Here is a 23,312-nt window from a genome sequence, read left to right as displayed (position 1 = left end):
TTTTTTTTTTTTTTTTTTTTTTTTGTTTGTTTGTTTGCATGCTGGACCTCTACCCTGGGGCGATCGCAAAGCGGAGTTGGGGACCTGGAAGCCCTCTGGTAATTTCTCTAAGCCAGATACCAAAAGCTTTGCTGGCGTTGCCGGCAATTCTGCATTTCCAAAACTGCTACAAAAGCTCTTGCAAGAAGAAAAAGGGGTAGGAAAGAAGCTCTTTATGTTGCAGGTCTGCAGTCTTGCCCCCTCTCCCCAGGAGCAGCACCTCTTCCACCCCCCTACTTCCCAAAGATACTGTCTAGTTCCTTTTCAAGGGAAATTAGTTTAGGGGAGAATTTTTTTTTTTTCCTTTTTCTTACAGACGTGAGCTGCTTTGATTGCCTGGAAGCATGATTTCCTGAAACCTGCTCCTTTCTGGCTCTTGCAGTGAGGTTCACAATAAAATGTATTGTGGTTTTGAGCTGGGTTTTATTTAAGAAAATGCCATTCTGGGTTACTCTCTTTCATGAGGCAGATGGAGAAAGAGATGAAAGGCTGACACTTGGGATACTTCATTTCTGCTCTCTAATTGTGGGTGGTTTCTATAAGAACAGGCTTCTTCCCTGGGAATTGGTGAGAATGAGAGTGGAGTGAATAAAAAAAAAGGAAAAATAATGGCTGTTAATTGCATTTTTTTGTTTATGAAGCCTTTCATCTCGTTCCAGGAGCAGTTCTGTAGATGGAGATATTTAAATGCGCTGCTTTTCTAGATCCAGGGACACCTCTTGTTACTCGCTGCTCTCGCTCAACACTTGCTTCGATGTAAACCCTGCTCTCTTCCAAGACAGGCTTGGAGCCTCTGCTCGCACTGGTCGTATCAGGTGCAGCCACTGGGAACCAGTGCAAAGCTGTGCTTTGGAAGATAGCCACCAAGATGGGATGTGAACCTGTACCACATTAACGCTTCCACTAATTAAATATCACTTCAGGATCAGGCCCTTGCAGTCACTGGTGGTTGGTGTCACACAGCCGACCGGGAATGCTGAAGAAGACACGTGCTGTGTAACCCAGGCTGCAGAGCAGCCCCTGCTCGCGGTGGGGCTGGATGGGAGTTCTAACTAGTACGGTGTCTGGTTGCTTTCTAGGATGAAGATACCTAAGTGGAGGTGGAGCAGCATCTCCATCAGTGCACGATCCCAGCTGAAAGGCACCCTGGCCCTTCTCCTCGTGGGCAACGTTGTCTTTGTGATAGCTCAGGTAAGCACGTTGCCTTGCTGGGGGGTCCCTGGGCTTTAAAACAGTCTGAGCTGGGTAACCCCTGGGATTTGCAGGACTGGTCTGTGCATGCACCTGGCCTCCAGCAAGCGTGAGGACGTATGGCTTGGTTTAGCTCTTTGGTCTGGGCTTGACCTAAGTTGTACCTTCCATGACTAAGAGCATGCACGGGTTACTTCCAGGGCTCTGAAAGGCCATGCCCTGCTCTTGGGGGAGCACTGCTCCTTTGGTCCCCACAGGGGTTGGAGTTTTCATTTACTTTGCATGGGATATTATTATCCCTTTCCCAGTAAATGCTGAATTAATAGAACTCCCCAAACCAGCAGATGATTCTGAATGGAAAAATACCTCCCTCCCCCTGCAATGAGCAGTAGCTGGGGCCCCCCAGGAGGTTCAGTGCCCCTTGTGAAGGGACACAAACGCCTCACCGAGCACAGGCGTGTGGTGGTGATGCTGCCTGCAGTGGCCGAGGGGTGAGACGTGTCAAGGACCCTCTTGAAGTGACAAACCTGTGCTTGCAAAGAGAGCACGTGGGCTCCTCCACCCTGCGAGCATCCACTGGTGTGATCTCCCACTGCAGAGTGGTTTTTTGAGGGTTTGCTGAAGCTTTGGGCTGCAACTGGCTCTTCAGCTCCCTGAATTCACTGTGGAGCAAGTCAGAGAGCACCAAAAGACTTGGAGGGTTTAGGGTTGTTTGGGAGCTTGGTTTTGCCAACTGCGTGAAACAATGAACATTTCCTTTCCTGAGGAATCCCAAATATTGCCATTTCATTCCAATTTGTAATGAAAACACAATTGGAAAAACGCAGGGTTTCTTGCCAGATGGCAATCTCAGACTTGACCTCAGATGGGAGAAAGAAATGCCCTGTTCGCTCAGGGCAGGCTGGGAGGGGGTTGCCCTCGGTCCAGCGGCGTGGATGCTGACTGCTGCTTCTCTCCCCCCGCCCTGCCCCTCACCTGATGCCTCGAGCAGGACGTGACGCAGACCTCCAACAGCCTGGAGGAAGGGGCAGACGTCACCGCGTACTGGTGGGGCGAGTGGACCAAGTGGACGGCGTGTACCAGGACCTGCGGGGGAGGCGTCAAGTCCCAGGAGAGGCACTGCCTGCGGCAGAGGTACGGCACCTGCCTGCCAGGGTGAGGGGAGCTCCAGCTTGCTGGAGGTAGACTTGATCCCGAAGGCCATCGCTCGGTAGATGAGCACTGGTGGAAGGGTGCTGTCTGGCAAACGCTGCTGGTGCAGAAGGTAAGTGTGCCCCAAGCATGCTGCCATGAGGATGCTGTGCTCTGGGCATCCCTGCCGGGAGGACCAGCCAAGCTATTCCTGTGCTGGCCCTGAGGTTTGTCCCGAGGGGGTTAGTGCAGATGGGCAGCAGATGTAGCATGAGCCCCTTCTCAAGGCTCTGGGCACAGCAGTGAGGACACTCTGGTGCAGGGGTGGTTGATCCTGACTGCCCTGTGCGTGGCTCTGCCCTCTCCGGGCTGTGTGGTTGCCAGAAGGCACTTTGGAAACCTTGTCCCCAGGCCCTCATCCCCATGACACCTCCTAGGATGCTGTAATAAGAATAGTTGATGCTGCAGGTAACAAAGCCAGAGAGACCTTTGCTTTCAAGTCTCCAGTGAGACTGTGATAGATCTCTGAGGCTCTGCTATGTGGAGATCGGTCTTACAGAAGCAAGGGACAAATATATTTAAACAAGGGAAAAGAAGGGTTTCTGACCGCTGTCTAACCATCATTTTTTTATTCAGAAGAAAGTCAGTGAGTGGGCTGGCTAATAAAACATGCACTGGAACATCCAAAAGATACCAGCTCTGCAAAGTACAAGTAAGGATATCCTTTTTCTCATTGGGAACACGCGATACAAAATGTGGAGAGTCGCGCTTGCTTCATGCAATGGCATTTCTGGGCCCCTCGGAGAGGGGACACCACTTGTCCTGTACCTGTTGCCCCTCCAAGCAGCTGGAGTTCCCTTCTTTGGTGCCCATCACCATTGTGTGGGGCTTTGGGCCTTTTACCTGCACTGGGAGCCATAAAACCCAACGGGTGGTTCTTGTACCACCTCCCTGGGGGGGACTTCCCCAGGCTGCCCCTGCAGGGGGAGGAGAAGGAGGATGTGTTTCTGGATGGGGCAGACAATGGAAACACTCCTTGCAGCCTGTCGAGATGTGCCAGAAACCTTTCCTGCATTTTGTTTTCATCAGGATATTAATGTATCCCATTCTAGGAGTGCCCTGCGAACGGAAGGAGCTTTCGAGAGGAGCAGTGTTCATCATTTAACTCCCATGTGTATAACGGCAGAACGTATCAATGGAAACCTTTATATCCTGGTAACAAGACATTCTTTGTGTGTTTCATAATGCTTAGCCAAAATATTTTGATAGTTATGATGCTATAGCCTGCAGGAAGGCTCCTCCTCTGCTGTTTTAAAGTGATTTTTCAGAGACACAATCAGCTGTCTCCCAAGTTCAAAGGTGTGTTTTGCAGCTGTAGGGTAGCTTAAAAAAAAACCAGTGTGAATTTATGGCTGTAGCCTGTGTTGGTCCCAGCTCCTGGGGACCAGAGAGCTGAAAGGCTGGAGGAGGATGCAAGAGCATGGTGTGACGGACTGTGCTGGCAGGGAGAGTGGCTCACCCGAACAAGTGTCCTTTGAGCTGGGGCCATGACTGGCTGCGTTGCATTTTGGTGACATTTGTTCACTCCCACACCCTTCATGTGCTCTGTTGAATGTCACCAAGATGCAGTCAGTCAGTTTGGTCATCTGGGATGAGCGATGCAGGACTGCAGAAATCACTTAGGAGTCAGAAACGGAGATTTTATTTAATTTTTGGGCACCTAACTCCCGTCAAAATCAAGCATTGAACAAAAACAATGACTGATTTTTTTAGAGCTATTGGGAACTGAGGATGCTCCTGAGAGCTGGTTCTTCAGATACACAGTGCCATTTGGGTGTCTGAAAATAGAGATGGGGTCTAATACAACTTTCTGGTTTTAGGGGTCTCTGCACATACCTAAGAACAATAATGCTTCGTGAAATTACTTGTCACCTCCTTTTATGTGAAACAAGCCCCTGTCTCACCAGCCTTCTTGGCAGGGTCAGTGTGGTAGAACTTGACCCGTGGCAGGCTGGTTAGCTATAACTACTTGCCTGCTTTTGTCCCTTTCCTATGGCAAGGTGACAATTTCTTTAAACATAATTGCTCTTCAAGATGCTTCACCAGAACAGTTACAGTGAATTGTTTTGTTTTTTAGCAGGCGTTCACATGGCTCCTGGGGGAATTGCAGAATAATGTTTTGACATTGATGCTGTCTTTCTTGGGCGTGCTGGCCAGTGGGTATATGACGGCTCACTGGCTGGAGGAGTTCGACATTTAGCATTGGGTTTCTGATGCAAATGTGAATTTGTCAGTTGTTTCCTGTGGATATTGTAAAATACGGGACTACTGTGCCAGTGGATGCAGCCAGCCAGTTGCCTGCAGAAAGCAAAGGGGCGAGTTAAATCCAACTTGGGTGAATGTTTATGGAAAAGTTCTCATGTTTTAAGCTGCTGTGGTTTTGAATATAGTCTTACTTGTGTATGTATTGATAATAATGTATCTGTGCTAATTTAACTCGTGTATTCAATGGCGATATGTGAACATGCATATGTTTTTGTGTAATGTGTATCACTACTGCAAGTCCTTGCGCAGATCAGTGGCTGTTGCTGCTCCGGTGCATCCCCTGGGCTGACGTTAGTGTTGGCATCACTGGGTGCATCCGTTCCTGGCAGCAGAGGGGACAGCCTGCCTGTGCAAAGGTTTGCAGCAGTGGGGCTGGCAAAAGTGCAATCTCCTGTCCAGCCTGAAACACAAGAGATGGTAGCTTCTGAACTGCTGGCTGCTGTGCAATTGTGCTGTTGCTGCTGTTGTTTAGCTTGGCAGAGATTCATTGACATTGGTAGGATGAAAGTGATTGTGTTTCTGCTGTTTTGAATATATCTTTATATCCTTTCCCCTTAGATGACTATGTTCACATTTCTAGCAAGCCCTGTGACCTCCATTGCACCACTGTGGATGGTCAGAGACAATTAATGGTTCAGGCTCGGGATGGAACATCCTGCAAATACACTGATTTCCGAGGGGTTTGCGTGTCTGGAAAATGTGAGGTTGTTAAACATTATAGCAAAAATATTGTTAGTAGCATTCAGAAAATTACAATGGGTGCGACATTTGCCTGACCCTCAATACTCTATTTGTGAATTTTTTAGCCGATTGGATGTGATGGCATTCTCTTTTCCACCCACACCTTGGATAAATGCGGAGTTTGCCAAGGAGATGGGAGCAGCTGCACTCATGTGACCGGCAGTTACCGGAAAGGAAATTCTCATCTTGGTAAGGCTTTTGGGGACCTTTTGTATCAAAGGGCTATTTTTAAAACATACTTATTTTTTGGTAAGTTGTTTTCAGCTCTTCCTAACTGCCCTGCCTCATTTTTCCCCCACATGCTCTAGGCGCGTTAATGCCAGTTGTAAATTTGGGCAGAGAAAGCTTTCTTTAAAGAAAACCAGTAACTTGGCATGGCTCTTGTCAGAAGCCTGAGGTCTCTGATGCCAAGCGGTGCAAACGGGTTATGCAAGAGGCTAGCATCTATTTTAGTCTTCTTTCTCATGACCCAGTAAGACTAGAAATAAATGATTTGTAATAACAGGAAGCAAGGGTATTTTGAAAGACCGGGGTTTCTGTAATTAGTGTGATGTAAACCAACAGAACCTAAACATAGCAGTGCAACTCAGGAATAATGATTAATGCTCTCTGAGGCAAGGTGTGGGAACCTCAGGGGCCTTGGGAGGACTTGTCCCATCGCTTCCCTTTGCTTAGCACTGGGTGAGTAAGGTTGTAATCTCTTGCCGGGCTTTTGGCAAGACTGGCTAGCACAGGGTTCGGTACTGAGCCACAGGGCAGCTTCTTTAGCTAACAAAGCGCTCTTCAGACATCTTTTCTTACACCAGTTTAGATAAACATGATATTTGTGCCTGGAAGGATTGCATCTTTTTTTCCCCCCTTGCTGGTGTTTTTCCACTGTAAACTGGGATGGATAGTTCACACAGTTTTATTTTCTATTATCAATAAGGTCCTGTTTGCAGCCTAACAGTGATCACCACCCCATTAGGTTTGGTTTTGTTTTTTTTTTTTTTTTTTTTTTAAAAAATCAATAACTCCTTCAAAATAATTTTGGATCAAGGCCAGAATGCTTGATTATATTGCAGTATCGACTGCTGAGTGTTTAGTTCCGATTTATTTGTTACAAAGTTCCTTTCATTAATCTGTAGTTTCCCGTAGGCTATTCTCTGGTAACACACATTCCTGCTGGAGCAAGGGATATCCAGATAGTAGAACGGAAAAAATCTGCAGATGTTCTGGGTGTGTATAACCTCTTGGTACTTCCCTAGAATGCATGCCTATACTAGCTAATGCTTTTTCCAACGCGAAGCTGAACGTAGTTTTACTGCAGACATGAGCTAAATCCGTAGTCAGTGTAAATCACTACTGCGATGTCTAAGCCAGTGCGTTTCTCTCTGCAGTCTGAGCACCTGGGCTGTATCGATTGCTTTAATGCAGAAACTCTGGGTCAATATTGTTGCTACTTCGGTGTGGTATGACAAACGTACTGGTGCCGGATCACAGATGGCCCAGTGACTTCACCTCTCTTGTCATCCCCTTGGATTTTATTTTATTTTTTAATTCCATCTGGGGAATGTGCAATGGCCACATGACAACAGCACCAAGGAGATGTGACCTGTGTGTTGCCTCACTGAAGTGTTGGTGGCCACGCTGTCCATCTCACGATGGAGATGGCATAGCTGCTCAGGAGGAGCGTGGAAAAATCTGGACTTGCCCAAGAGAAGCACATTTACTGCCATGATGCTGTGCTGCCTCAGAGGCTCTTGGCCACGTGCAGGAGGGCTGGATTTAGTACCGTTCCTAGGTTGGCTCTGGATGACCTGTCTTGGGCAGCTGCAGGGTCAGTGCTCCCAAGGAGTTAATCTGTTAGCCATCTGACAGTCTCCTTATTCTCTGCAGAGCTGTGAATATTAAATGTTCATGCTGATACACCCAGGGACTTGCAATGCAGAGGGACACGTGGCCCAGAACTCTGCGCACATATTCACGTGGTGTATGTTGGAAATAGGTGGCAGATGCATTGTAATGTAGGAGAAACACTTGTTTAATTACTGTGACACACTGATAATTTTATCCCCTAAACAAACAAGTGGCAATATTACACGCCACTGCTCTTACATGTGATGGCACTGATTTTTCTCTCTTGTTTGAAGCTGTGGCTGACGAAGCCGGGTACTATTTCTTCAACGGGAACTACAAAGTTGACAGTCCAAAGAACTTCAACATTGCAGGCACGGTGTTCAAGTACCGCAGGCCCATGGACGTTTATGAGACTGGCATAGAGTATATTGTTGCACAAGGACCAACAAATCAAGGGTTGAATATAATGGTGAGCTTTGACTTTTCAAGTTCGCAAGGCTGGGGGTGATGGGGAAGGGAAAAATCTGTTGGATCAAGGAAGTGGTGGGTGTCGGAGCAGAGTCCTGCCGTGGTTTCACAGCTTTCGTGGGCAGCTTGAGGAGGGGAGTGGGAGCAGTGACTGTGCCCAGTTCCTTGCATGAACCTCTTTTATTTGCGTCAGTGCTCTCAGATGCACGCAGGGCTGTGAGTAATGAACGTGGGCATGGTAACCCCTCTCTCTGCAGTGAGAGGATGCCTCAGGCACTGCAGGGGGGTTTCTCTTCTACTTCTTGGCATTTTTATCCGTTACCTGTCAGGAAAAGTAAAAATAAGAAATCGGGCCATATAGATTAGATGAGTGCACAGAACTTAACCCCCAACTCTTTCTTGAAAGCAAACCATCTAAAACCAGGCATATGAAGAAAAGTAATTTAATATTCTTGTGGGCAGCCATCCAGACCCCAACTCCTGCCATCTTCTGTGTAGTCCTGGGCCCCTCTGGAAGGGGAAGGGGTGGTTGCTTGGGTTCTTATAAAGCATTAGACCAGTAAGAGGTTGTAGTGCATTAGCTGTGAGTCCCCATCCTCAGTGGGGATGTTCTAGCTGAAGGGGTATGTGCATGCTCCTCATAAAGCCACAAAAAAATGGGCTTGCAAGTGATGGTCAGTAACTTCTGAAGGGGCTCTCCCGAGTCACTGGTCGCTCAGCAGCAGAGGAGGAAGTGTGACCTGTGTCTCCCAGTCCCCGAGCTGGGGCTAATCCCCAGGATGGTGCTGCCAAATAAGCCTTGGAAAATTGTGCTGGGCTCCAGTTGTATGAAGTTGGCAATATGATGGAAAGCAGATTGGAAATAGAGAAGTAGATGCTCACCGACTCTCAAGGCTAAGATGAATCGCAAGATTTGCATACTGTATATTCACTGCATCCGCTAATAATTTGTTTGTTAGGTCTGGAATCAAAATGGCAAGAATCCATCCATCACGTTTGAATACACCCTCCTGAGGAAGCCGCACTCAAAAAGTCTGCAGCCCATCTACTACACCTTCTCTGAGTCAGACAGTGAAGAAAGCAGAGAGTTTGATGGAGACGTGCCGTTGGGTTTTATCCAGCACAACGCAACCTATTTTGGGAAAATCTCCAGGGAAAGGATAGACTTGGAGAACCAGGTGTTTGGAAGGCAGGACACGGAGGAAGATTTAAACTTGAGCAAAGGTCAGGAAACCAATGAGGTCTATGAAAGAGCAGAAACAATTGACTGTGAGCCAAAACTGAAGGGCAAACAACCCCAAGGTAAGGAGGAGACTTGGGCCTCACTGTTCTGCTTCTCAGAGCTCTTGTTTGAGAAACGCTCTGTCTCTACCTCTGGTGATTCTGCTGGTTTGTTTTTTGGAAACTTTGGAAAGTTCTTTAAAACATCTCTGCTCATAAATCCTATTTGCCCTTCAGGTTCTGGTTTCTGGTGGGTGGGTGGGTGGCCATGGGTAAGGTCTCCCTGCTGGTGCCCTGCCATGCTTTGCCTCTTGCCAAGGACAGGAGGGGAGCCCTGGGTGCACAAAGCTCCCCATCACAACATCATCTGTCACTTCCCACCTCTCCACAGCTCCCAGCAACCTCCTTCCCACTCCAGTCCCTTGGGCATCCCACCATCAAACTGCCTTGAGTGCTTTCCCAGCATGGCTGCATGGGCTCTGGGGCCAGGAGGGCTTCTCCGTTTCTGACCTCTGCTATTGCTTGGGGCAGTGCTGGCAGGTGCTGAGCTCTCCTCTGGCCATGCGATTAGCAGGATGAGACCCACAGAGCTGCACACCCTTCCCAAAGGGGTACAACCCCATGAGAGTCCCCCTCCCCAAGACCCCAACTCCTGCCTCTAACCTCCCAGGTGGCTGCTCAGGCTCCAGCATGCCCCCGCTGCTCCGGGCTGCTTTCGCCTCCCAGCCTGAATGCATTTTGTGGTTGTCACTGTTGTTTCCCCCTTGTTGGCTCCAATCTAGATTCAAACGTAACCAGGTCTACTTACCAGACAGACCATGACGACAGAGACTTGGACCCCAGGTTCACCTCCAGGGAATTCCTTTTGGAGAACGCCATCACGGACAAGCTGCTGGACAAGACCTCAGACTCCAAGGAGATGGTGCTCAACATGACCATGAACAGTATCTTTGCCCAGGGAGACCCGATCAACTCTGTGGGGTCGCATATTGACAGCCTCTATGTTGACTACGAGGACACTGATGACGTTGTGACCTACACCATTAATAGCACTTACATGGAGCTGAGCAACGGCAAAGCCATCAACACGTCTGCGGAGACACCGTTTTCAAATGCCACTGTCACCATGACCAGTCCTCAAGGGAACAGAACCCACAAAGCAAGGTAGGAGACGTGTCTTTATAGTAAATCCTATTTATTGCTCTTCTTGACTCGTAATAGCCCTGTACTCAGTGCAGACCCTATTGCACGGCTTCCTTCTGCTTTGGAAGCCAGAAGGTAAGTGGGGGTAGGATGATGTATGTGAAAGCTTTCTGTTGGAAGTTAATTTGGAAGGAAGGGCCGGAGGTTTGGGAGCAGAAAGTCAAGAGAGCATTTAAGCAAGAGGAAAGCTCGCCGCCTTCCTTAGTGGGGATGTTGGCAAACCTGTGCTGATGGCTGTCAGCTTGTGCATTGCTCTCTGCCTGTCACAGCTTGTTACTGGAGCCGTGGCCGTAGAGAAGCCTCTTCCTTTTGACATCCTGCTCTGATTCCCCAGGCCTCTTCCTCAGTATGCAGCAGAAGTTGGACCTGGCCCCTTTTTACCCACCCTGTTGACTGCCACCCATGGTCTTCCTCGCTTGTGTTGGCAGGAACATGCTCCCAGGCATGGCCCTGCCTGCTTAACCTGCTGCTGGAGCACCAGAGCAGCGCAACAGGAGCTTCTCTGTAGGGCCTGCAGAAACAGCCTGGGTTTGCTGCCCTGACAGATGCAGAAGCTGGGCAATTAGTCACTGCTTTGACAGGGATATCAAAAGCTCTCCAGTGGCAGCTCATTGATTGATAGTAGGACTGTCACTTCAGGATCCTTTTTAATGGCTGGTTTGGAGTGGTAGTGTTATAAAATGCAGTGAGAAGGTAAAAAAAAGGCTTAATCTTTAGCAGCAGAGTTTCTCCAGGCAAGGATGGGCTGGGCGAAGGGCAGTCTCAGGCTAGTGCTTGTTCCCAAGTCTGTGTCTAGGGCATTTCAAGGTGCCCCGGGGCTGTCTGGGGAGCAGCCTTTACCCCCAGCCCCTGGGAGCTCATTCCCAGTGGGAGTGTGTGGGGACCGGGATGGGATCATTGCTGCAGACCGGCATTTAGCCCCTTTTTGTGTGTAGCCACAGATGAGAGCACTCCCCGGAGAGCTTGAGCTGGGACCAGGGCCGTGGGAGTCATGCGGGTCACAGACCCACAGCTGTGGATTGGGGTCCCACTGTGCACCCCCAGGGCTTGTTCGGGCCCCACAGCACCCAAGGCTCCCCTGGGGGTCTCCTCCTGGCTCTGCTGCTTTCACTCTTCTGTCAAAGTCTCTTTTGACCCTACCAATCTTCACCACCAGTAAAATACAGGTGATGGTGCTGAGCTTCAGAAGATGTAAAGCACTGAGCAGATGCTCTCTGGATATAGTTGGCTGTATTTACCCGGAACTTATACTAGCTTATGCTAAAGAAAATGTCCATGCAGCCAAACATACCAACAAACTTCTTAATGATACGAACATTAAAACATTGCCAAGGGCTTGAGTCTATCATCTCTTCTCGTGGCTTGGCTTGGAAACTTTGCCTTCAGCTGCCAAAGCAAGCATTTCATTAGCACTCTGACAGGCGAGGGCAGCGCCGTCAGCTCCCCAGCTCCCCTGCCTTACCGGGGGCGAGGAAGGGGGTGCCCTGTCCTCTGGGGCTCCCCTGGTCCCCAGCACACTCCCTGGGTGGCCTTGCCTGGCACCCTGTACCCCAAACCTCTCCCAGTAGCTGTTAAACAGGGCTGGTGCTTTCCTACCTCCTGGGAATACAGGGATCTTTATACGTTTTAAAATCCAGAGCAGCTTGGCTATTGCAGCACAGCCACGAAAGACTGTCGGTGGCTCCAGGGCAGTTTTTCTTTTGTGCTAAAAAGCTCCTTGCACTATCCCTGGCTGTGCACTTATTGAAGACACAGGGCAGGGATTTAAACCCCTTCAGAAAGGATACCCACCCAGCATTGTCTTTTTTCTTTTCCCCTCCATTCTTCCCTTGGTTTTGTTCTACAGTGTTCCCTCTTCTTCTCCCCTAGCCCCCTCTCTCTAGAATAAAACATGAACCTTTCAGATCCAAACAAGTTTTGTACTAGCCGTAAGGCTGTATCCAGGCCCAGATGGGGCTGTAGCCTGGGTTGAAAGATGTTCAGCTCCTCACTGTCTCTATCCCTCACTGTGGGGATGTGGTGGGGGGTTGAAAGCCCACTGGAGGCAGATGTGGGGCAGTTGGGCTGCAGGAAACCTGCTGTTTGGAGGCATGTTACTTTATTAAAAAAAAAAAAATAGAGCGGGGAAGGAAAAGGGCAACAAAACAACTTGGACCTCCTTTCAAGAGGCCTTGCTCACTGCGTGGAGGGGTTGCTTTCCTCCCCAGCAGTTCAGAAAGTCCCATAATGTCATCGACAATTGGAGCATCTGCATGTGTGGGCACTTGTGGAGGAGGGAGAGCTGGACGTGTTCGTAGGCTCAGGGTCTGGCTGTTCTGCCACCACTACAGAGGTGGGTGATCCAGGGGATGGGACAGAAGGGACGGTGTCAGGGCAGCCTGCTTGTGTCCAGGCCTTTATTGCTTCCCCCAACTTCTTATTTATTACTTCAAGCCCAGTTGCAATCCTAATGTTAATCACTAACCTGTATCTCCTGGGTGGGAGTGATGGACGAGGAGCCCCAGCTGAGCTTACTGAGGCTAGGGTTAAATCTCCTGCTGGCACCCTAGTGCAGCAGGATGTGGTTTGGGGTTTGGCATGTCCTGGGCTCTGAGGAGCACTGGGATTGGACTTGTTCCTCCAGGAGGGAGGGAGCTGAAGGGGACAGCCAGAAGCTGCACTGGAGGAAATGGTGATGGAGGACAAGGGAAAACCTCTTGCTGTGGGACAGGGTGGGGATCTCCATCCTCAGAGATGGGTAACACTGGACTGTGCAGGGCCGTGTGGGACCCAGTCTCTTACTGGGGTCAGCCTAGCTCTGGGCAGGAGCTTGGACCTGAGACCTCCCACATCCTTTTCAGGCTCAATTTGGGATGGATGGGAGATTTTTTCCTTATTTTTATTCCCCATCAATGAACAAGTAAGGGAAGATAATTTCTTTGCAGACTGTAACCAGCCAGTTTGTACATGCAGGACAGTGTTGGTTAGAGGTAGGGCATCTTATTTCTTTCTAAACTGTTGTAGTTCTTAGTGTGGGTGGAATTTATCCAGTTATAGGAGCATGTTGCACCAGCGTGGTGTGTTATTTCCTCTTTGGTAGCAAGCCCCACTGGGATGGGGACGGGTGGGTGGCTCTTGTGCCGTGGGAGGGATGCACTGCTGTTTTTCCTCTCCTGGAGCAGTTAACACCTTTCTGTGGCATGCCAGGATAGATCCAGGCATCCTTTGTCCTTCATCCCATGCTGTAGTGTGCAGCCAGGGCTGATCCCGCAACAGGAGCCATGAGTTTCCCCTTTTGCTTAAAAATAAAAACTGAAATAAACCAAAAATGTGAGCCAAGGGACTCTGGATCTCAATCTGTGGTTTTTGTGTGTACTTGTTAGGATTATTTTTCTGCTACAGGCACTGTTTCAGGAAGATGGGCAGCCCAGACCTCAGCTAGGGGTGAGGAGCTGGTGCTAATTTTTGGTGCTGTTGCTTGCTTGAAAAGCAGAAGCAAAGTGTAGGCAGGGAAGAAAATACTTGACTTACAATAAAAGCTTATAATAAAGAAGAAAAATAAAAGAGAAAAGCCTACAAGCTTTGTGGGACAATGTGCTGCTGTTTCTATTTAGAGGAGAACAAAATGACAGTTTTGTCTTTGAAATGGTAAGAGTGCTGCCCTATGACCAAGTCTTTGATTTATCTGGAAAGAGCTTGTCCCTGCGACCTTGTTACACATAGAAGCAGCTTTTTATTTAGGATCACATACATTAAAGGGAACTGTTGAAAGATATTTTTTTTTTCTGTCCCAAGATGTGCTATAAAGCTTATTTTGAAGATTATTTTCCTCCTTTCAGTGAGAGGAGTCCCAGTCACAAGATAACTTTGGAGCCTCAGAGAGCAGGGTATAGACTAGAGGATTTAGGTAATACCCTGTTTTCCAGGCAAATTAAAAGTACAAAAAGCAGATGTTGAGTATATTTTAATGGATCTTACTGGAAACTGTCATCTTGTGAGCCCTCTCCTGGCTGGGTGGCAGCAGGCAGCACACCGATGGCAGCCGGGGCTGAGTTGGGATCAGGGGCTGATGTGGGTTCCCCAGGCAGAGCTGTTTTGGCAAGATAAAGCACTATTTATAGTGAGATGAGGTTGTTATTTTTCGGCAAAAAATAGCCACATTCATTTCGGTTCCATTTCAAACGCAGGAAGTGACCATTTGCCAAACTGACAGAGGCAAAATCAACAGGGAAAATGAGATTGTTGTTGTTTTTAATCCTTCTGGAGTCTCAGTGCTGGCGGTGGAAGGAGGGTGGGTCCGAAAGGAAACGGCTGGATTCTCAACAGTGTCCTTTTAAAGGGTGATTTGATAGACCGGACCTGAACTTTTTCTGACGAACAACTAAATAAGGCAATTTCAGAGCTTCTGCTGCCTAGAAATCATACAAGCTGCATATCTCGCCAGGCCAGAGACAACTGGATGTCAGGATACAACCTGGTACGCTATTTCAGTGTAGCTGTTTCAAGGGTTTGAACAAAGGTATGAGAACAGAATTGAAGCCTCTTGTTGTAAAGGTGCAGTATCCCTGATGTGTTATAACCTCACAGCACGTAGGATGCACTGAAGTGGGAGAAGCTGTTATTCTTGGTTTGACAAATGCTTTTTTTGTACACCAGGCTGACTCCGTTACTCCTTTCCCGATGGCATTCCATGTTTGAGCACAGCGTGGCTATGAGAGATGCAAATTACCTGCCTAAAATAAACCAAAATAAACCAAACCAAAACAAGAGTGGCAAAAGCAGCGGGTAGGCAAATGGCATGCCTTGGTGTTTAAAAGCAAACTGTGCTTTGAGAAGCAAGCTTACGAACTCCTGTGCCACGCGTTGGCTTTCGGAAGGAGGGAGCTGCTGAGATTTGAGCAGCCTAAAGCTCTGCCACATTGGGCTGCACGAGTCGGTGTGCCCGGCCCTGGAGACACAGGGGAGGAGATACTGCACCTTTAGTCACTGTATGCCGAGGGCCAGGTGTATTTGAGCAGAAAATGCAAACTTTGTTAAATTCTGAACTGTTTCTACTTGTGGGTATTTTTATCCCATTCTCTCTATTTCTAGACAGTGGAAGCTCTGCCTCTAACCGGGCTGGGGATTCTACTTGGGGCTCAGGACAGGTATGTTGTGAAACAAAACAAACCAATTAAAACAAACAAACAAACCCCAAAAAATCAGAAAAACCAAACCCAACCGCCAAACAAAGCAAATCCCCTCCCAAACCCAAACCCAACCGAACTGCAGCCTGCTGGCAGATGTGTGTGTCTGACGTGGCCTATCACCGCTCGCCTTGTAAATGCCTTTTTTTTTGTTTTGTTTTGTGTTTTTTTTTTTGTTTTGTTTGCTTATCGCTAGAAACAGATTGAAGTTGTTAAGAAAGGGCCAAGGTGTGAGTGCTGCTGACATGTACAGGTGGAAGCTTTCCTCCCATGAACCCTGCAGCTCTACATGTACCACAGGTAGTTATAAGAAGCAGCCAAATTCTGCACAACCGCTGAAATCACCTGGTGTGTGAGTCACTTTTATGTCTGTTAGGGATGGGAAGGACCTGGTGATGTGTAGGGGATCTCGCCATCTCTGGAGCTGGTTTAGCACGACCCCGGTTCCGCTCTGCCTGGGTGCCAAGGCGGGGAGAAGAGCTGGGGGCTGAGAGCGTGCAAAGCCCATCCACCCTGCAGGCGTGTCGGGGGCCGGGTGTTGGTGCCTGGCATGTCCATCGTCCTGCAAAACACCCTCCCTTGGGGGGCTCTGAACATCGCCTTCACTTCCCAGCCAGGGGGAGACACGCTGGGGCTCGGCAGGATCCCCAAACCTGTGCTGAGTCTCAGCATACTGACTCCTTCTTTTTTTTTTCTTTCCTCCCCTTTTTGCCTGTTCAGAGGGGGTTGAAAAGCTCAGCTGCTTCCTCACAGAGTGAAATTTTGAAGATTGTTCAGCTCTGGCACGAAACAAAATAGCATTTGGCTTTTTGATTTTTGTTTTGTTTCTCCCACTCCTTCTGCCCTGGAGCCTGATCTGGGCTGCGAGGGTGTAAATCTGGAACAGCGACGTAGATGCCAGGAATATCAAAACCAAGCCTGTATTCTTTTTGCATAAATTCCCCCTTTTTTCCCCCAAAAAGAGCTGATCTCTCTTCTTTACTCCTTGGTTAGGGCGTCCCGGCCCCTGCAAGCCCATCACTTGTGATGAAGCACACGTGTGGGTCTTGCTCTCGGCTGCACTGCTCCCCAACAGCACCATCCCTGAAATTATGCAGATCCCGTGGCCCTTCTGGAATTAGAAAGAAGGGAGAGGGGAGATTGCAGTCTAAGGGACATCTCTTAATGGAGCAAATGCAAAGATTTTATTTTTTAAGCATTTGTTCTTGTCCAGCAGACACATGCTGGCAGCAGCAGCTTCACAAGCCATCCCTTTCCCCAGGATCTCATCAGCTATGTGTTCTGGGACATTTTTGACTTCTTTAATCCTCTCTGAACAAATTTCCCCCTTGACCGGGCCAGGCTGCTCTGCCCTAGTTTGCAGCTAGCAGAGAGATTTTACTTAAAATTTCTCCTTTCTCATTGCCTTTTCTTAATGACATACCGCAGAGAAGCAATACCATGTCAAGAGCCGTAGATCTTTTTTTAGTTTCATGTAAACCATATGTTCCCGAGAGCTGCAATTCTTGTTACCTGTAGCCAGAGCAGCCTCCTGGTCCCCAGCCAGGTCCCAGAATGGACTTCACAACATTTACTCTGGCATGGCAGGCTGCGGGGGAAAAGGTCTCGGTCTGACGATGCTGGCTGCCTGTGCTTGTGGTGGGGGAGCAGGAGGGGCAAGTGCCTCCTTGCAAAGGCCCCGGGAGCCCTTGCTTGGCCCGGAGTGCTGGATGCGCCTGGGGAGCACCCAGGCACAAACGGGGTGTAATGTATTTAGGAGAGAGTGGGTGGTTGGAGCGGGTTGGGAGCTGTTTTCTGTTGCCTCCACCCACAAGCCCAGCAGGGTGGGAGCTGATGGCTGCGAGGTGGAGGGAGCTGCCGAGCAGACTTGTTGCCCCGAGCGTTTCCTATAAAAATGTGTTAGTCATATATTGATCTTGGTGGCAAGCCCTGGCAGGGGTGGCCGTGCTCACCTTCGGAGCCAGCCAAACTGAAGCGTGCTGCCATGTTGGTGGGGTGGCCACCACAGTGCTCCCCTCCCAGCAGCATCCATCCTGTGGGCCAGAAAGTCTGACTTGCTGCTTGCCACCGGAAGGAAGTTTTGGAAAATGCAGCTCAAAAGAAAAGATTTAAAAAAAAAAAAAAAAAAAAAAAAAAGAAGTTTGGATGTCAAAATCACCAAGCGTCCTCTGTTGTGTGTATGTATTCTCTTTGAAACTAGGAGTGATGTCCACATATGCTATGTGTGTTCGCTATGATGGGATCGAAGTGGATGATACGTACTGTGATGCCATGACCCGTCCCGAGCCCATCCATGAGTTCTGTGCTGGGAGAGAGTGCCAGCCAAGGTACCACCTCGCCAGGGTGCTCCTGGGGGGCTCTGGGCTTTCTGTGCCGTGGATCCATCTGGGGGAGGGGGTCGGCGTGGGTTTGGGAGGGGCCAGCAGGGATGGCCTGTAGCACCCCTGTCCCTCCTCCCCTAGTTACAGCTGCCCAGGCTGCACCAGGATGCAGCATGACTTCCCCCACTGCGTGCTGTAGCTCAAGCTGCCAGGTTAAAACTTCCAGAAATCCTGGCAGAGTTTGCAGGTGGAGCTCCCACCCAGTCCAGCTCCTAGCAGTGCAGGCAGAATCCTGTCCCGGCCCGCCTGTGGAGGGACGTGTGTGTGAAATGGGTGGAAGGGTCGGGTTTGCAAACTACGCCATGGATCCGTCCCTCTGGTCCCTTCAGCGTCCTAAACATCGCTGAGGTTTGCTTGTCTCAGGGCAAGAGCTGGTGCCGAGGGGACCCCGTGCTGGAAGTCCTTCAGAAGGTTTCCTTTCTGATGTGGCTCTTTGTTGGAAAAGCGTGACCGCAGCCCAGAGCCAGGCTCGATGGCCCAGGGCATCTCCGCTGCTGGTCGGTGACACGGGCTGTGCTGCTTGGGAGGTTTGCACGTAACAGCAGGTATGGGCAGGACAGCCTGGGGTCTGTCAAAGGGAGGAGGACTGTGATGGTGTCAGACTATGGACAGGGCAAAGGGAGATGTAAAGCCAGAGCGACGGTGTCACTTGTGAACAGCGTAAAACAAGACTAGAGCGATGCCAGGGACCAGGTGTGGCACCTGAGGAGTGCTTGCTTTGGCCTCGGGTAATTGTGAAGGAGGACGGGGGAGGAAAGCACATCCCCTTCACAGTGTAAGATCTTGTTGAACCTTTCATGTTAAGGCTGAGAGCCAGGGCAGGCTGCAAACTGAGGCAAGAAGAGCCTGCAGAGGTCAATGATGCTTCTGCTGGGAACATACCTGCTCTGTAGACGCCATGGGGACTTTAATCTCTACTTGCATCAACTTTGTAATTTTTTAGCACGAGTATTGGGGCTGTTTTCATGCTTAGATTATCCCACTGGTCTTCTATAAAGCTGCCCCTCCTTATAGTTGTGCTGTTCCAGCTCCGTGGGCTTGCACTGTAAGAGAGAAGAGCTGCTCTGTGATTTACTGGTGATCGCAGCTCGGTGGTGGGTAAACCAGGGAGCTGCCGGGAGCTCCGGCAGGGCAGCCGAGCACATTTGCTAACACTTAGGCAGACGGGGTGCTGCTGGGGCTGGCAACACTTTTTCCAACAGAAAGCGTTAAGAAAATTTTGCATGATCTGGACGGGAAAGACCTTGGTTGCGTCTCCCTTGTGAATTTAGGTGACACCTTGAAATGTGTGACATCTCCCTACGGCTGCTTGTTGTGCCTGGAGCCCCACCTGGGGTGCGAGGCCGGCGTGCAGCCGGGGGGGCTCTCCTGCTCGGAGGGTGGCAGCAGTGGGTGTCCAGAGGAGCTGTGCATTCTGATCCATTTAGTTTATTATATTTTTAGCTTATTCTTTAATTCAGGATCGCTATAATGTTACTATACTGTAAAAAACTTGACTTTTTATGTCTTTTTTTCCCCTTGGTTTACAAGCTGCTCCCTTCTTGTAATGTCAGAGCAGTAGTGGCAGGGGACAGTCAGGGCCAGGCAGTGTCTCAGAGCAGATCCCAGCTCTTCCAGCCCATCACATGATGTTAGCAGAGTTAGAATGACAGTGGTACATGAATGTCTGTCCCACTGGGGCTCAGACAGCTTTGTGTGACATTATTGCTGGGATTTGCAGAGTGATGGATGGTTGTGTCTTCTCCGTACTTCAGCTGATCAGGCAAAAAAAGAGAGGTCAAACGTGGGCAAAAGGTATGGCAGCGAAATGTGCTGGTGCAGGCGGGGAGCATGTGGGCTGTGGGTGAGAAACGAGTGTACTGGGCTGTGCCTCACCGTGCCGGTGCCTCCTTCCCCTTGGCAACCTGGTTTTGGTATCCGCTGCCACAGGATGAGCTCAGGACTGCTGGGTGAAGCCACCATAAGTTAATACATCCTATCCCGTGGGAAAACCTCTCTCTAGCAGCCTGACAGCTCGTTCCTAGCACAGCCATCTCCTCCAGCCATGAGCAGGCAGGGTTTTCCCGTGGGATGCTCAGCCCCGGTCCAGCCGTGCCCGCCCCGACGGCCTCTCTTGCCTCCACAGGTGGGAGACGAGCAGCTGGAGCGAGTGCTCCCGCACCTGCGGGGAAGGCTACCAGTTCCGCATCGTCCGCTGCTGGAAGATGATCTCTCCGGGATTCGACAGCTCCGTCTACAGTGACCTCTGCGAGTCCGCAGACATCACCCGGCCAGACGAGCGCAAGGTCTGCAAGAACCCGGCCTGCGGGCCCCAGTGGGAGATGTCCGAGTGGTCAGAGGTGAGTGTCTGGGGACTGCTGGCCTGGGTGCCAGCAGCGCTTTCCAACTGAAACTCATCTTTGGCCATCACATGGCATCATAACGGCTTTAAACTCCAACAGGGGAGGGTCAGACTGGACATTAGGAAAAAATGTTTCACAGAAAGAGCGGTCAGAGAGGCACAGGCTGCCCAGGGAGGGGGTGGAGTCCCCATCCCTGGGGGTGTTTAAGGGTCGTTTAGATGAGCTGTTGGGGGATGTGGGATAGGAGAGAACTTTGTAGAGTCGGGCTGAGGGTTGGACTCGATGATCCCAAGGGGCTTTTCCAACCTGAATGATTCTGTGATCACTCTGCCTTTTAGGACACTTGGCTGCCTGCAGACCAACATGCACTAGTTTGGGTTTTTTTTCTCTTAAAATGAAGCATTGGGTCCCCTCCAGGATGGGGAGGGCACCACCGTCAGTCACTCACAGTCTGATCAACAGAAGGTCCTGGTGTTGCCCACTGAGGAGCTCGGGGCTGAGATCCTCCCACCACTACTTGCTCCCGCGAGGTGCCAGGGAGGAGATGCCACCTCACACATGAATCATGTTCCCATAAACTTCCCTTCTTCGCCTCCAATTTTGCTGCACCCCCTGCAGAACTAACCTTTTCCTAGCAGTGCCTTGAGCAGATCCCTAAAGCAGTTGGAAACGGTGCAGTGTTGCGCTTGCTGTAGCTCGTTGGTTTGCTCGGGAACACGTGAAAGGACCTGTGCCCTTGAAATAATTTCCAGGCATGGTCAGCGTTCCAGCACATCGCTTGCAAACATAAACCCATGGAAATGACCAAACCAGTGCTGTTCCCTGGGGAGCTGGGGCTGGGCTTTGAGATCAGGTGCCTTGGAATCCAGTCCCCAGCTGCCACTGGTGTTGGACTGGCCACTTGTGGTGCAGGGAGGGGAGCCAGCGTGGCTCACAGCAAGCATGGGGGTGTAACTATGCTCCCCTGCACTGCTGGGAGACAGTCCTGCCTCTTCAATGGCTTCTGGAAGTGGGTGTGCACGGGGAGAGAGATTTTGGGTCTGGGTCTGTCTCTGAGCTTGCCCAGGGTGTCAACACCAGCCCCCTGCCATAGTGACAGCATCTGTGCGCTGGAACCCGCACGCTCGCTGACTCTCAGCAAAGGAGCAGATGTCATTCCTGCTCCCAAATCAAGCCCAGACCCCTTCTGAGCAAGAGTAGGCTGAGCTCCGAGTCAAGCTGTCCGTGGGTGCAAACCTACCCCACGGTTTACACCACAAAGGATCGCGCTCTTCCTCCAGGGACGTTCCCAAAATGCTTCTTGGTTGCAAGTTAAATATCTCCTTCCCTCTGTAAGCTGGGGTGCGTCGTTTCCCTCGAGCTGATGGAGGGGCTGGTGCCTTCCCTGGTGTTGCAGGATGTTTTGACATTCCCAGCTGGGTAGAGAGGAGCTCCCTGTGCACATGCTGGCGGGTTATTTTGACCAGCGTAGCAAACCAGAGTGGCTTATTTTACAGAAATCCGTATTCTTCTCCAGCATGTGTCAGGGACAGATTGCTTGAGACAGTCCTGGAGTAGTTTGTTCTTAGCCAGCAGCAAAGCTAATCTCATTTGGATCCCATCTGAAGTAGGGTGCCAAGTTGGCTGGGGAATAGGCAGAAAATAAAAAGCACATTTCAGGGATCTGAGGATTAACATATCAGCGCAGTGCGTCTGAGCGCTGTGCTGTTGACACTTTTCCCTGCTTTACGTTATGCATGGAGCAAATGTGTGTATGTGAGACTGTAGTAACTCAAATCCAGTTCTAAATAATGTCACTGGGCTGCGCGGTGCCAAATTTATCCACAGCATAAAAATCTCAGTCGTGCGGTTTTGGGGAAAACATTCTCCGAAGAGGTGGAAAGGAGCTGGCTGTTCCTGGGAAGGAGGCGCGGGAGATCTCGCCCTGTCTTTAAGTGACAGCTAAAACTTTTCAGCTCTGATCAGGCGGTTTTGGTGCCTTGGGTTTTCACCATCTGGCATCACCTGGCAGAGAGCTTGCACAGCACCTGGGCAGGATAAAACCCTTCTGCACCTTAACCCCATCGCTGAAGCTGTTGAGGGGTTTTGGGGAGGAGGGGCGGCTTTGCTACGGGTTGTTTTAGACACCTATGTGTCGTCAGTGTGTGGTTTTTAGAGTTTCATGTTAAAGATGTGGAAAAAAAAACCCCACAAAAAAACACAGAAAGCAGCTCCTAGTTCCCATAGCAGTGCGGGGGGGCCCTGCTGACACTGTCCTCCTCCCCATCCCCTCCTGGCAGTGCTCAGCCCGCTGCGGAGAACGGAGCGTGGTGACCCGGGACATCCGCTGCTCGGAGGACGAGAAGCTCTGCGATGCCAGCGCCCGGCCCCTGGCCGAGAAGAACTGCACGGGGCCACCCTGCGACCGGCAGTGGACCGTCTCCGACTGGGGACCGGTGAGACCCGGCGGCGGGTGGCCGGCCGAGTGGCCACCATGACCCGTTGCAGGTGGCCCTGCCTGGGTCTGGCGCTGGGAGGTTTGGGGTTGGATTCATCCTCCCTGGCAGCTTCCACCTGCAACAGACCTGCAGGCAGCCCCTTTGCCCTTCCCCCTCACCCCTTTTGCTGGGGTTTTTTTCCCTCCCTCTCCCCATTTTTCTGTGTTTTTGTTTTTTTTTTTCTTGCCTCTCCCCTTTCCCTGTTTTTTTTCCCTTTCGCCCCCCTTTCTCCCACTTCCCCCCCCATTTTTCCCTTCCTGCGCAATTCTGCTACAGAGACCCCCTTCATCCCAAGCTATTTTTACCCAGGTTTTGATACATGAGCATCAGCTAAAAATATGTAGTTTCCATGGCAGCCGCGGCGCTGTGAAACCCCGCGCATCTCCGCAGGAGCGGCCGCAAAAGCACTGGGGAGCGCTCGCCGCCTCCACCAGCGCTTGGGGCAGCGCTTGCCTGGCCCTTTGCGGGGAGGGAGGAGGAAAATTTGCAGCCACTTGCTTGGTCCCCTTTGCCTTGACCTCTTTGAGAGTCACCCCCGGGTTCCCTGCTCCTGCTGCTTCCCCTCCTGCCTGGCCTTGAGAGATGCTGAGTTTTGCTCAGCACCAGCGCGATGGGGCCACGGGATGTGTTGGCTGTGGTGGGGCTGCCTGGGGAAGGATGTGCTGAGCTTCCCTGCAGCTATTTTCAACTGAGCCCCAATAATCCCTCCGTGATTTGAGGAAAGTGGGGTTGGGGAGGCATCTGAGCCCAAATAACCCCTCCGTGACTTGGGGAAAGGAGTTGGGGAAG

General features: G+C 50.4%; 1 protein-coding gene across 11 annotated transcripts in view; it reads left to right on the top strand.

Moving 5' to 3' along the window:
- Positions 1–31: 31 nt before the first annotated feature.
- The window catches only part of ADAMTSL2 (ADAMTS like 2), a 27,133-nt gene continuing 3,852 nt past the window's right edge, over positions 32–23,312 (top strand). Inside the window, exons 1-15 of one of the 11 annotated variants that reach the window (XM_026860395.1) lie at positions 32–98; positions 1,119–1,230; positions 2,222–2,364; positions 2,998–3,073; positions 3,474–3,576; positions 5,245–5,390; positions 5,493–5,616; positions 6,565–6,645; positions 7,560–7,735; positions 8,694–9,036; positions 9,738–10,119; positions 15,520–15,623; positions 17,524–17,650; positions 19,830–20,043; positions 22,326–22,481. In XM_026860395.1, coding sequence (XP_026716196.1) covers positions 1,120–1,230; positions 2,222–2,364; positions 2,998–3,073; positions 3,474–3,576; positions 5,245–5,390; positions 5,493–5,616; positions 6,565–6,645; positions 7,560–7,735; positions 8,694–9,036; positions 9,738–10,119; positions 15,520–15,623; positions 17,524–17,650; positions 19,830–20,043; positions 22,326–22,481 — 2,286 coding nt within the window. In that variant the 5' untranslated portion in view covers positions 32–98; position 1,119. Of the gene's footprint in view, positions 1,231–2,221; positions 2,495–2,997; positions 3,074–3,103; positions 5,391–5,492; positions 5,617–6,564; positions 6,646–7,559; positions 7,736–8,693; positions 9,037–9,737; positions 10,120–15,519; positions 15,624–17,523; positions 17,651–19,829; positions 20,044–22,325; positions 22,482–23,312 lie in introns of those variants that run through there. The other 10 variants (XM_026860394.1, XM_026860396.1, XM_026860397.1 and 7 more) reach the window with 10 other exon arrangements.

Source organism: Athene cunicularia (genome assembly GCF_003259725.1).
Source record: "Athene cunicularia isolate RWA chromosome 17 unlocalized genomic scaffold, athCun1 chr17_part1, whole genome shotgun sequence".
Lineage (NCBI taxonomy): Eukaryota > Metazoa > Chordata > Aves > Strigiformes > Strigidae > Athene > Athene cunicularia.
This window is presented reverse-complemented; position numbering and strand designations above follow the sequence as displayed.